Genomic DNA, 13,206 nt, shown 5'->3' on the forward strand with positions numbered 1-13,206 from the left:
ACTGCCCAAAATGGTGCTGATGTTGGCATGAAAGATAACATAATGCTTTTTCCAGTCAAGATGGTAAAGTGAGAAATCTGAAGGGAGCTGGGTTCCACATATGCTTTTGGAAAAAACAAATAGAAATTCCAAAGAGAAGACCAGCTATAGTACTAATGATATTGGACAAAGTTCAATTCAAAACAGAGATAAACAAGAGGAGTGCATGATACTCAAAGCGTTGTTTATAAAATGAAAGAATATAAATTTAAAGTATACTTATATCTAATGATCCTGTAATGAAATAGCTAAAAACAATCTCATAGTCTTACAAGTTGAAATCAGTAAAGGATTAATAACATTGATAATTTTAATATTATCAAACACAATAAATCTTTCCAAAAGGTAACAAAATGAAATGACAGAACTGTTTCAAATATTAAGCAAATTCACCAAAGAAAGGCATCATTGATAATATAATGTTGGTAGGACCATAGTTTTATGCACATGTTTTGGACAACATATACATGTTCAATGAATCACAGATCAAATTGTGCCTTTTGACCCGGTGGTTGCATTATAAGATTTTTGTCCTAAAATATTACAAAAAGACACAGACATGCTTTATGTGCAATTGCAGACAGTTGTAAGCAGCATACATCATAGTCAGAAAATGGCCAAATGAATGATGATACATTAATCTAAATTAATCTAATAGAATGGTACAGTTCTACCATATAGTAAGTGACCCCAATTATTTTCCCAAGTCCTCATTGCCCCCTTGATAAGGGGTTTGCTCTGACTTTTCTTGATGACTCCTTTTTTTGAAAGACAAGGGTTAAGTGTCTTGCCCAAGGTCGCACAACTAAGTAAGTATTAAGTGTCTGAGGCTGAATTTGAATTCAGGTCCTCTTGACTCCAGGGCCAGTGTTCTATCCACTGTACCACCCAGCTGCCCCTTGATAATTCCTTCTATTAAGTAAAACTATTATTGAAGGATTTGATCAAGATGGCTCTTTGATGAGGTGTAAATTTTTTGCCTTGTTCTGAGAATTTCCATTGATATCACAATAAGGATGATTGATTAATGCAACCAATTTATACTCTTGTGCTACACCCTTGGATTATACCTTTTATAAAGGGCAGTTAGGTAAGTGCAGATCACTGACCTTAGAATCAGGAGTATGGGAGTTTGAATCTCACCTTAGACATCTGACACTTATTAAAGCCACTGGACCCAGATGGCTCTGGAGGAGACTTAGCCCAACCACCCTTCCTCCCAAATCCAATTCGTGTGTTTCTCATAACATCACCTCCCTGATGTCATGGTCTTCTTTGAGACAAAAGATAAACATCACTTTTAAAAGGGAGAAAAGAAACACAGGAGACAAATAGGGGCGGGCATAGGACATTAAAGGGAGCCAGTTGGAAACACAGATTTGACTGACTGGAGGGAAGTTTCTATAACCTCTCCATAGAATCATGTGAATCAAGTAACTGCTGAAGATAATGAATGAATTAATGAATGAAAATCATTTGTTTACTATGTGCTTAATGTTGTGCTAAGAGCTTAGGATACAAATAAAATAAGCAGAACACTCGCTGCTCTCAAGAAGTTCATACTCTTAAGTAGAGAAGGCAATGCTATAGGATTCATGCGATTAAAGAGTTGGCGCATGAAAGCCCAGTGGTGGGGCCAATGGCAAGAAAGAGTCTAAGGTTCACCAGCAGGAGGATGGAGTGGAAGATCAGGTGGCAAGATTCAGAGGATCTTATGACAGGGACAGGGCCAATAGGAAAGGATAATGGTCTTCCATCTCATCTGAAAGTACTGGGGGCGGCTAGGTGGTGTAGTGGATAAAGCACCGGCCTTGGAGTCAGGAGTACCTGGGTTCAAATCCGGTCTCAGACACTTAATAATTGCCTAGCTGTGTGGCCTTGGGCAAGCCACTTAACCCCATTTGCCTTGCAAAAACCTAAAAAAAAAAGTACTGTAGGTGGCAACTCCAAGCTCATCCAAGTGGTGAGAGCCACCATGTTGTTCTTTCTGCCTAGAAACTCCATTACTGTCTGGGCAGCCCAGGATGAAGGGATGAAGGGATGCAAGGGGAATGGTGATAGGGTCTGGACAGCCCTAGGTTAAAAGGAAAGCAAAGGGAGAAAGGTGCCCCCAATGACAGTTTTTTCTGCCTCCTGGTTATCTTGGATGGTGTCTGGGTTTCCTGGGGTTCATAGAGAGGGACAAATGGAGGGCAAGGACTAAGTGGGAAGTTCTTTTACCAAGCCTAGACCAAGGGAGGGAGTTCCTGGACCAAGATAGGGTTGGAGCAGAAGAGCCTTTCACTATATTGGTAATGAGTTATTTGAACAATGTAGGTCCAAGGAAGGAAACAGAAACTAGCAATCCCAAGTGTTTCCACTTTGCAGAAAAACCTCAACCCCAGCATTGTGGTAATAGTCTGGAGGACTATCAAGGTCTTTGAGGAAGATGGAACTCAAAGGGAGAATTGCTTTGCTCAATTCCTTCACAGTTAACATCACCCTCAGATGAGGATTACAATAAGTCTGGAGTTCAGTTTCTATCTCTGTGAGGTTGAATCTCATCAGCTTCAGGAGTTGGTTTGACTTTTTTATGAATTCACCTCTCATAGAATATGAATTCTATGTGTCCATTGAATTTTTTGTTGTTGGATTAATTAATATCTCTACTATCTTTGATATTTTGCTAAACTGAGCAATTTCATTAGAGGGAAGGGCGTTTTATTTTTTTGCAGAGAATTAGATACAAGCCAAATTCCAATATTCTCAAGTGAAATTCTAGGCCAGAGCATAAGCCAAGGAGAGAGAATTATTGAGAAGTCCCTAAGACTGAACCTGATGCATGCAAACAACAGAGAAATTTGGCTCTTCAGGAAAATGCAATGGAGACAGGAATGAGTAGAATCTCTACTGCCTATAAGCTAGCCATTTCTATCTTTGAACAAAGCCAACCAAAAAAAGACAGAAGAAAAATAAAAACCAAAGGAAGTTTGGCACTTCAGAACAACATGAAAAGTCATGCTACAGGTGCAATTCCAAGGAATAACCAGAAGAGGACACAGCAGACTAGCAGTTACCATCTTTTCTCAGATTTTTTTTTTTAATTGCTTTTTTACAAAGATGCACCCAGAGCTTTTGAGCATTAGTGAAGGGGTTTAAAGTATCAGGAAAACAATTTGTCTAATTGTTTTTAATTTTTTAAATACTCAGAATTTTACACAAATTCAAATATGACAGTATTTTAAAAACTAGTACTTTTTCCATTACACTTAGAAGGAAACTTAGAATTTATTTGGTCCAACACTTTTCTGAGTTGCAAGAAAAACTGATGCCAAGATAAGGGAAGCAACTTATCTAAGCTCATATAGCTAGGTAATGTCAGACCAGTATCTCTACCCCTCTTTCTCCATAGGATGTATAGAGATATAGATAGAGATAGGTATGTATCTATCTTTTGATACATATCTATCTCTCTCTCTATAAAATCTCCCATCTATCCATTCATCCATCTGTCTATTTTTCTATCTTATCCTAGCCTTTCCTTCCATCCATACAACCATACATACATACATACGTACATCTATACAGATATAAATCTATCCATCCATCCATCATATACTATAATCCAGGCTTCCTTTGATCCTATTCCAAAGATTTTTTTATAATATCACTGTACTTCCTTTAAAGCTGGCTTATAGGGCAAGATAGAAGAAAAAAAGAGAAAAAACTTTGGAATTTCAAGTAATTCATCAGCAAATTACAAGTAATGTCAACTTCAGCACTTGTTTGGTCTGATACCAATGACATCAAAGTCACTCTGTGGATGCTGATTTGAAGATATTGGTTGACATGCTGTTTATTAGAAAAGGCAATTCAACATGCAAGAAATAGTCTTGGGTTCAGGAGGATCTGGGTTCCAGTTCAGCTTCTGAAATACATTAACTGTCTGATTCTGGCGAGTCACTTATCAAGAGGTCTTGGTACCTCAAATAATAACTCTATGAATCAGAGTGGTCAGTTTTAATTGTTGTTTAAGTTGCAGTTTAGAAAAAGTTTCATGTTTAGAGTTTTTATTTAGTGCTTTAGAATTTTCAAAAGTCCTAAACACAAACTGATGAAATTACAGGTTCAGATAAAAACTGTATACATATTAATTACATCCATAGATTATTGGATTTTTTGTGGTTCTCATTTTGTCAATTGTTCATTTACATTTGTGTATGTGTGTATATACACACACACATACACAAACACATATATAAAATATATTACATATATGATATAAAATATATTATAGATAGTATGTGTACTTTTTCTATAATTATAGTCACTGTTCCAAAAATCATAATTTTGCTTTCATGTCTATCTTAATTTTTTTTTTTGGTTTTTGCTAGGCAATGAGATAAAGTGACTTGCTCAAGGTCACACAGCTAGCTCAATATTTACTGAAGTCAAATTTGCACTCAGGTCCTCCCGAGTCCAGGGTTGGTGCTTTATCCACTGTGCCACCTAGCTACCCCTAAATTTTTCTCTGTATTCTTCATATTTGTGATTTTAATAGCTTTGCTATATTTAATTACATTAATATACCACCATCACTAAGCTACTGGGATGTTAGGTAATTTTCATTTTAAAACTAATAATTTAATAATAAATATTTTTCTTTAGATAGTTTTTTCCACTTTAAATATGTCCATAGAATATGTTACCAGTAATAAGGATCTTGGGTAAAAAACATAATCAGTTTTGCAGCTATCAAAATTATATATTATAAGGTATCAGAATACTTTCCCAAAAGACCATACCAATTTGCAATTCTACAAGCAATGTTCCCTGAAGCATCACATTGATTTTTAACTATTGTTCCAGTTTTATGGATGTGAGATAACTAAAATATGCCTTGGATATGTATTTTCTTTTAGTTTTTAGTGAAGTTAAACTTTTTTTCCCTCAAGTGATTATACACAACTTGGAAGGTGGTGTAATGATAAGACTAGACCACTGGATTTCAAGTGAGATATCTGGTTCGAATCCCAGCTCTAATACTTAGTATGTAATAGTGTATGTCATTTATTTCTTTGTACCTCAATTTCCCAATCTGTTAAGTGAGAATAATAATATTTATATTACCTTCTTCAAAGGACTAAGACATTTTTGAAAAACCATAAAAAGTACCATATAATTATGTTATCACTTTATTAATTATGTTTTTATTAGGTTTTATTATTTTTATTGTTGAACCACCACCAGTATCCCTCAAAAGGTCACAAGAAGGGGCAGCTAGGTGTGGCAGTGAACAGAGCACCGGCCTTGGAGTCAGGAGTACCTGGGTTCAAATCTGACCTCAGACACTTAATAATGACCTAGCCATGTGTTCTTGGGCAAGCCACTTAACCCCATTGCCTTGAAAAAAAAATCTAAAAATAAAAAGATCACAAGAGGAGTTAGTGCAATATTAGAAAAGAGCAAATCTCCCATTTAAAAAAAGGTGATGGCATGGAATCTGCAAACTGTAGGCTTGTGAGTTTGGCTTTTATTCTTGACAAAATTCTTGAATGAGTCATCCAAGGAATAGCTGGCAAACATTTACAAAGGAATTTGTGATAAAAAAGAACCAAGAATGACTTCATCAGGAACAAATTATGCCACATTAATCCTATTTCCATTTTGGACAGAGTTATTAGATTGGTAGGTCAGGGGACTGCTATACAGATAGTATTCCTAGAATTTACAAAGGCATTTGACAAAATTTCTTCTCTTTTGGAAGAACTGAAAAGAAATGACTTAGCCATAGTATAGAGGGTTTTGGATAGATAAGGGGATCAGTGATTAGATGAACTTTAATGAGGATAAATGTAAAATCTTGCAATTTAAGTTAAAGATGGAAGAGGCATAGCTAGATGGCAATTGACTTGAAAAAGATCTGGAGGCTTTTGGTGATCTGAGAGCTAAATACTAGTCATCAGGGTGTGAAAAGGTAGCCAAGAAAGCTGATGCTATCTTTGGTTGTATTTAGAGAAGATCAGGCAAGGGAGGAGAAGGATCTTGCCATACTTTGACCTGGTCAGAACACGTCTAGACTATTTTATTCATCTTTGAGAGCCGTATTTTTTTTTAGTTTTTTTTGCAAGGCAAACGGGGTTAAGTGGCTTGCCCAAGGCCACACGGATAGGTCATTATTAAATGTCTGAGACCGGATTTGAACCCAGGTACTCCTGACTCCAGGACCGGTGCTTTATCCACTACGCCACCTAGCCTCCCCGAGAGTCATATTTTAGAAATGACAGTGATAAGCAGAAGAAAAATCTAGGAAAGGGCAACAAGAACAATAAAAGATCTCAAGCTGATGCCACAAGAGGATCCATTAAGGGAACAGAGGAGGCTTAACTTGGGAAAGAGAATACTTGGCAAGGGAATACACAACTATTTTCAAGTATTTGGAGGACTTTCATATAGAAACTTGTTGGGCTTGGCCCCAGAGGATGAAAGGAGGAGCAATCAGTGGAAGGTGCAAAGAGGCAAAATTGAACTTCTAGTAAGGAAAAAGCTTCTAAGATCAATTGAAGTTCTCCCAAAGTAGAATGGTATCCCTTAGGTGGGAAGGAGACTATCTCATTGCAAGTTGTTAATTATAAATATTTTATTTGTTTTTCCAACTACATAAAATGGTAGTTTTTAAACAACATTTTAGGAAGGTTTTTGAGTTTTACAATTTTTCTCCCTCCCTTCCTTACCTCCCCCTTCCCCCTATAGAAATCAATCTGATATAGATTTTACATTTGCAAACATGCTAAGTATAGATTGAAATTGAACATGTTGTGAGAGAAGACTCAGATTCAAATGGAAGAAAGAAAATATTGGAGACAACAAATTTACACAATACATAAGAAAATTTTTTAAAAATTGAAGACGATAAGCTTTGGTCTTCATTTAAATTCCATATTTCCTTCTCTGGATATGGATGATATTTTCCATCACAAGTCTTGTAAAATTATCTTTGGTTATTGTTCTGCTGAAATGAGCAAGTCTATCATGCTTGATCATTACCCAATGTTGTTAGTGTGTATAATGTTCTGGTTTTGCTCATTTCACTCAGCATCAATTCATGGAAGTCTTTTCAGACTTTTCTGAAATCCCTTCCTCGCGATTTCTTTATTCCTTTTTTTGTTTAAGATTCCTATTTTTTTGTTAGAGAAGACTTTTATTTATTTTTTCACATTATTAACGGTAGTCTTGTTGTAAAAGTAAACATAATCCCTCCCCCCCACAAAGATAGAGAAACCTCAAGAAAAATAAAGTGAGAGGGGAAAAAAGTGTTCTTCAGTCTAGATTCAGATACCATCAGCTCTGTCTTTGGGATGGATCTCACTTTTTATCATAAGTCCATCAGAGAAGTTTTTTTTTTCCCCACAATTGCTATTCCTAGTTGTTGTATTTCCCTCCATCCTATTCCTCCCCATATTCATTTATTCTATCCTCTCTCTCCTTTTACCCTGTCCCTCCTCAAAAGTGTGTTGTATCTGACTAGCCCCTCCCATGATCTCTCTCTCCCTCCTATCACCAAATCCTGCTCCCCTCCCTCAATCTTTTTCTTCCATCCCTTTCTTCTTCTTTTTTCCTCTAGGGTAAGATAGATTTCTATCCTCCATTTGTGAATTCGCTATTTCCTCTCTGAGCCACTGCAGATGAGAATGAAGGTTCACTCATTCCCCCTCATCTTCCCCCCTTCTACTCCATTGCAAAAACTTTAAAAATTTTTTTGTTTATTTAAGGCAATGGGGTTAAGTGACTTGCCCAAGGTCACACAGCTAGGCAATTATTAATTGTCTGAGGCTGGATTTGAACTCAGGTCCTCCTGACTCCAGGGCCTCTGCTCTATTCACTGTACCACCTAGCTGCCCCCCAAAAAACTTTTCCTTGCCTCTTTTTTCATGAAATATCTTAGTCCATTCTACCTCTCCTTTCTCTTTACCCCAATATGTTCCCTTTCTCACCCATTAACTTCATCTTTATAATATATCTTCATATTCACCTCCCTCCTGTGCCTTGTCTATATATTCTCCTCCTAACTGCCCTAGTAAATGAGAAGGTTCATATAAATTATCAGTTCATCTTCCATGCAGGAATACATGTGGCTCAACATTATTAAATCCCTCATAATTTGCCCTTCCCTTCCACCCCCTCTATGCTTCACCTGAATCCTGAACTTGAAGATCAAACTTTCTGTTTAGGTCTGATCATTTTAACAGGAAAGTTCGAAAGTCCCCTAGTAAAGTCTGAATGTCCTCTTGTTGATCATTTTATAGAGATTTAGGTAGGGTTGACTTAATTAGTACAAAAAAACCACATTTAAGTAAGGGCACAGATGCATTATGGGAATTTCCCTTTCTATGAGCATCTTCTGTGTACTGACATGTGCTATAATTTTGTCTCCATCCCTTCAGGGTGTGACCAATACACTTAGTATTGCCTACCACTATGTCCACAGTCAAGAACATATCTTGCATGTGATAGCAGTTGCTGCTGGCTGGCTCTGCGTTGTAGCACCTAATATCACAAACATCATCACCTTCCTGGTGGAACCTGGACCAGATGAGGTGAGGAGTGCAGGATAGAATCAAAATTCTCATATATGATGGAATCTTGGAGCAATATTGACTTTTTGTCATGTGTAAATGGTAGCACTTTTGAATTTAACTGGTATTCATTGGAGACATTGTCACACTTGGTTCTTTTGTGCAAACTCAAAAAGGATCCTAGGTTTAATGTGATCTTCCTGTATTATATTTGAGAGGCAAATATGATTCAATAGAAATCCTCTGGACTAGAATCAGAAGCCTTGTTTCTATGATATATAGTCCTGGGATCATGGAAAGGTTATTTGATCTTAGTGGAGAATAAAATGTACCTTCATCAAGACAAATGCAATTAATAGGCACTTATCATGTATCAGATACTTTGTTAAACATTGGGAAGATAAAGACCAAAAAAAACACTGTTCCTGCCCTTATGGAGTTTACAATCTAATGGGAAAGACATTATACAAAGAGTATGTACATGAGTTCATACAAGGCACAGAAATGATTTATGTTTAATTAATATTATTATTAAATAATGTTTAAAGATGGCCTATCTAATACACCCTCTGATGGAATTAGTTCTAATGTGTTGTTTAGAATAATTTTTAAAAGTGCAAACCAGGCTACTCAGTGGCTCAGTGGATAGAGTACCAGCCTTGGAGACAGAAGGATCTGAGTTCAAATCTACCTTCTGATACTTGGCACTGACCAGTGCCCTGATCCTGGGCAAATTGCTTAATCCTGATTGTCCCACAAAAAAGGTAAACCAATGTAATCATGTAAAGTAATATCATTTTCATTTAAGAATCTCTTCTTTCTGTTTGTAGAGAACCATTCATCTTCATGGGAATTTCACATGCATAAGAAAGGGTATAAACCATTGTTTTTATCTCATTACTGTGAGGCTTTTGTAATGGAGAGATTTAAAAATCATTTATAGGAATAGTTTGGGTTTTGTTTTAGCATTCATAGACTTATAACTAGCAGAAAACTTTGGGGTCACATAAGCCCCTCTCATTTTACAATGTAGAAACTAAGACCCCAAGAGATTAAGGTATGGCTTAAGGTCACACAGGTAGTCAGTGGCAGAGCTAAACTTTGAGCCTAATCTTCAGTTACCAAATTCCAAACTCTTCTTATGAATTGCAAAAGTCTCATTTATAGGTTCATGCTCATAGCCATGGTAGATGATTGGAATTATTGGCTCATTCATCCATCCCTTTAGCAAATGTTTGTGGCTCTTAACATGAACAGCTTGCCATGATAAAAACTTCAGGTGATCCCACAAAGTTGAATACATTGTCCCTGTATTCAAATAATTATTGTGGATAGATGTTGGAACTCAGGACAAAGTCTACATCACATCTAAAGTTAAATACAATGTGATAGCTATTACAACATGAAGTTCCAAATGAGTTCAGAGGAAGGGGAGAGATCTGGGAATGTCAGGTCATGAGACCTTACAGTATTGAATGCAGACCATTCTAAGTTTTCAAGGTGAGCATCGATGTCTCAGAAATTAGTAAAAGCTACAAATCAGGGCTTGAATTATTGGCATTTTTTTATTGTCTAAGCTTAGGGAAATGCTAGTTGTGTAGATTAAGCATAAGAATCTTCAGAGAGCCTATAGGTAAAGATTTACCAGCATATTCCTGGAGAGATCACTGCGACTGTCTACATTTGAGGGAGAAACTGGCTAGGATAAGTATGAAAATACATATATAAGAAGTCATTCTTTAACTCTATTATGATAATATCTCACTTATCCACAGGTCACTCAGACAGTTGGTACAATGCCTCTGGAGTTGGAGAACCTAGATTTGTTTCCTGACTCAACTATTAGCTGTAGGTCACTGACTCTGTCCTTCCAGTATGCTGCAGAACTACTTTTAGTGTTCAGTGAAGAATTCAAGGCTCACTGGTTATAATTGCACCATCCAATTCCTAAGCATTCTGGGAAGGCTATTTTCTTTTTGTGGCCTTGGGCAATTTACTTAACTCCTCTAGACCTCAGTTTCCTTATTTTGAAAACTAAGGGGGAGGGGCAGCTTGGTGGCACAGTGGATAGAGCATTGACCCTGGAGTAAGGAGGATCTGAGTTCAAATCCAGCTTCAGACACTTAATAATTACCTAGCTGTGTGACCTTGGGCAAGTCACTAAATCCTTTTGCCTTGCAAAAATAACAAAAAAGAAAATTTAGGGGTTATATACTGGATCTTCCAACTCCAAATTTGTGATTGTATTTGGAGCTAAGATAATTCAGAATATAACCAAGAATCAGTAAGCAAGCAAAAAAAGACCTCTAGTCACACAAAATAAAAGTTTGTGTAGTTTCTACACAGAAGTAACCCTACAAGCCCTTCCTTTGAAACTATCCTTGGACTAGGTATCTTTCTAACAGAACTTAATAGTCTAGGTTTTCAATTCACAAGTGTTCAAAAGCAGTAAATTAGAGAACCCTGGGAAGCTTCTAGAAAAGGTATCAGCACCAAAGTGCTGTCCAAAGTCTAGAACCCAGGAACAGCTGTCCAGTGCTGGAATCTCCAATGACTTCTAATAGAGGCCCCATAGTTCTTTCAAGCCATTAGCCTTGTCTTCTAGAAGGTTTGCAGAGAACTTCTTCTAGAGTTCAGTGTAGAATTCAAGGCTTATTGGTTATAGAATTGCATTAACCAATTCCTAAGCTTTCTTTTAATTTTTTTCATTTTTTTACCGATAACTTTTGTCATTCCCTCCTTGTAGAATGTAGGCTCTTTTAGGGCAGGGTTGAGATGTCTCACTTTTGTTTGTATATCATCAACAATGAGCTTATATTCTACAAAGAAGAAACAACATATTCAAAGACAAATGATATAAAATATGTGCAAAGTGCACAGTGATTTTGGGAAGGGCACCAACAACTGAGGGAATCAAGAAAGGCATCTTGGCTTCACTTTTTGAGTGATGTCTGTTTAGAAAATATATGCTTTCTCTAGTTTCTTTCCATTAGTCAAGAGTATTTCAGGATTAGTCACTTCTTCTCCCCTTCCTCTTCTCTTTTTCTTTTGAACCAGATCTATAATTTCAATAATTTAGGGAAAACACAAAATATGGAAATTTCCATTGCCAATGTCAATGAACCAAGGTGTTATAATGGAAAGAAGGCCAACTTGGGAGTCAGGGGGCTTTAGGTTTAAAGCCTAGCTCTGCCTCTCTTAAGTTGTGGGATCTTGGGCAAGGTAGATGATGTTCTGGGCCTCAGTTTTTCCATGTGCAAAATGAGTGAGTTACCCTAGATCACTGGTGTCCAATTCAAATAGAAATAGAGGCCACTAAACCACACAGGATTCCTTTAGGTACATGTGGACTTAGAAGGCACACTTGGTAGTGGGCCACCCTTTGGTTAAGTGTTGGACATCTCAGGTCTAGATGGTTTCTAAGTTTCTTCCAGGCCTTAGGCTATGATTCTAAGAATTTCTAGTTTTTGAGAGTCATCTGGGACACTAAAGATGGTTAAATGGCTTTTACGTTGTTCCCAGTATTGAATGCAGACCATTCTAACTCCTAGATGGGTTCTCATTATACCATAGAACAATAGACAACATGAGTACGGATTCAAATGGCACATCAGGGGCATAGGTCAAAATCCTCCCAATAGTAATTTCTTTTTATAAGAAATTCCAAAGTGATCAAATTCCTCTACCAGTGTGGGGCAGCACCTTGACATTTTATATTCTTAGAGAGTTATCTAGAACCTTGAGAGACTGATCAACTCAGTGGCAGAGCTAACACGTATCAGAGGTGGGACTAGAAACCAGATCTTCTTGGCATCAAAGGAAGCCCTTTAGCCGCTGAATTAGACTGACTTCTTTAATCCTTATCCCACCCCTTAACCCCACCCCCATGCTTTTCCTGGGTGAAGGGTAATCAGAAGAGTACATGAACACACATGGGGAACTAATTCTAACTGCACTGAAATCTCTTTGCCATCCCTCCTTTCAAGGATTCAGATTATATTCTACGAAAAATGATGTACTTGGACAATAACGGTCATATGGAAATCTTCTCCTCTCCTGTCCCCCTCTGCAGAAAGGAGAATCTATTCAGGTAAGTAGATGAGACTCCCTTAATGCCAGCTGACTATTAGAGCACTGAGAACACTACATGATAGGAAACCAGCCCCTCAAAAGATGCTTTGTAGGACCAACTCTATGGACTGAAACAAATTATGATCTATTCATCTCATTCATTCCCAAACAGCCAGAAGATGGCACCTGCCACCCATGATAAGTAAAGGGGCAATCTAGAAAACCCTTCTAACAGCCTTTTGATGAGATTTGCTTGACAGAGTAGAAATTGAATTGAAAGCTAGTCTGACAACAGGAACCATTAACTTGTCTACTTAACAGAATAGATCTGCTAATTAATGTAGGTGTCCAATGAATACATGTTCCCATATTGAATGTTTGGATCAGGAGAAGAGGAGGCTATTTATTGACTAACACATCTTGAAATTGCTTTGAAATGGTAGAGAGCCAGTTATCATCAGTAATAGAATGGGTATGGACTAGAGTAACAGTAAGTTCAGGAGGAAGGGAGCTTCCTCCACAAGTACAGATTGGAAATTTC

General features: G+C 37.2%; 1 protein-coding gene across 6 annotated transcripts in view; it reads left to right on the forward strand.

Moving 5' to 3' along the window:
* Window positions 1-13,206, forward strand: part of EFCAB5 (EF-hand calcium binding domain 5) — a 161,444-nt gene that overhangs the window by 134,771 nt on the left and 13,467 nt on the right. For 5 of the 6 annotated variants that reach the window (XM_074189122.1, XM_074189121.1, XM_074189120.1 and 2 more), the window contains 2 exons: window positions 8,463-8,615; window positions 12,581-12,684. In XM_074189122.1, coding sequence (XP_074045223.1) covers window positions 8,463-8,615; window positions 12,581-12,684 — 257 coding nt within the window. The remainder of the gene's footprint in view (window positions 1-8,462; window positions 8,616-12,580; window positions 12,685-13,206) is intronic. The other variant, XM_074189124.1, reaches the window with a different exon arrangement.

The sequence above is a fragment of the Macrotis lagotis genome, chromosome 5 (genome assembly GCF_037893015.1).
Source record: "Macrotis lagotis isolate mMagLag1 chromosome 5, bilby.v1.9.chrom.fasta, whole genome shotgun sequence".
In the NCBI taxonomy this organism is placed as follows: Eukaryota; Metazoa; Chordata; class Mammalia; order Peramelemorphia; family Peramelidae; genus Macrotis; species Macrotis lagotis.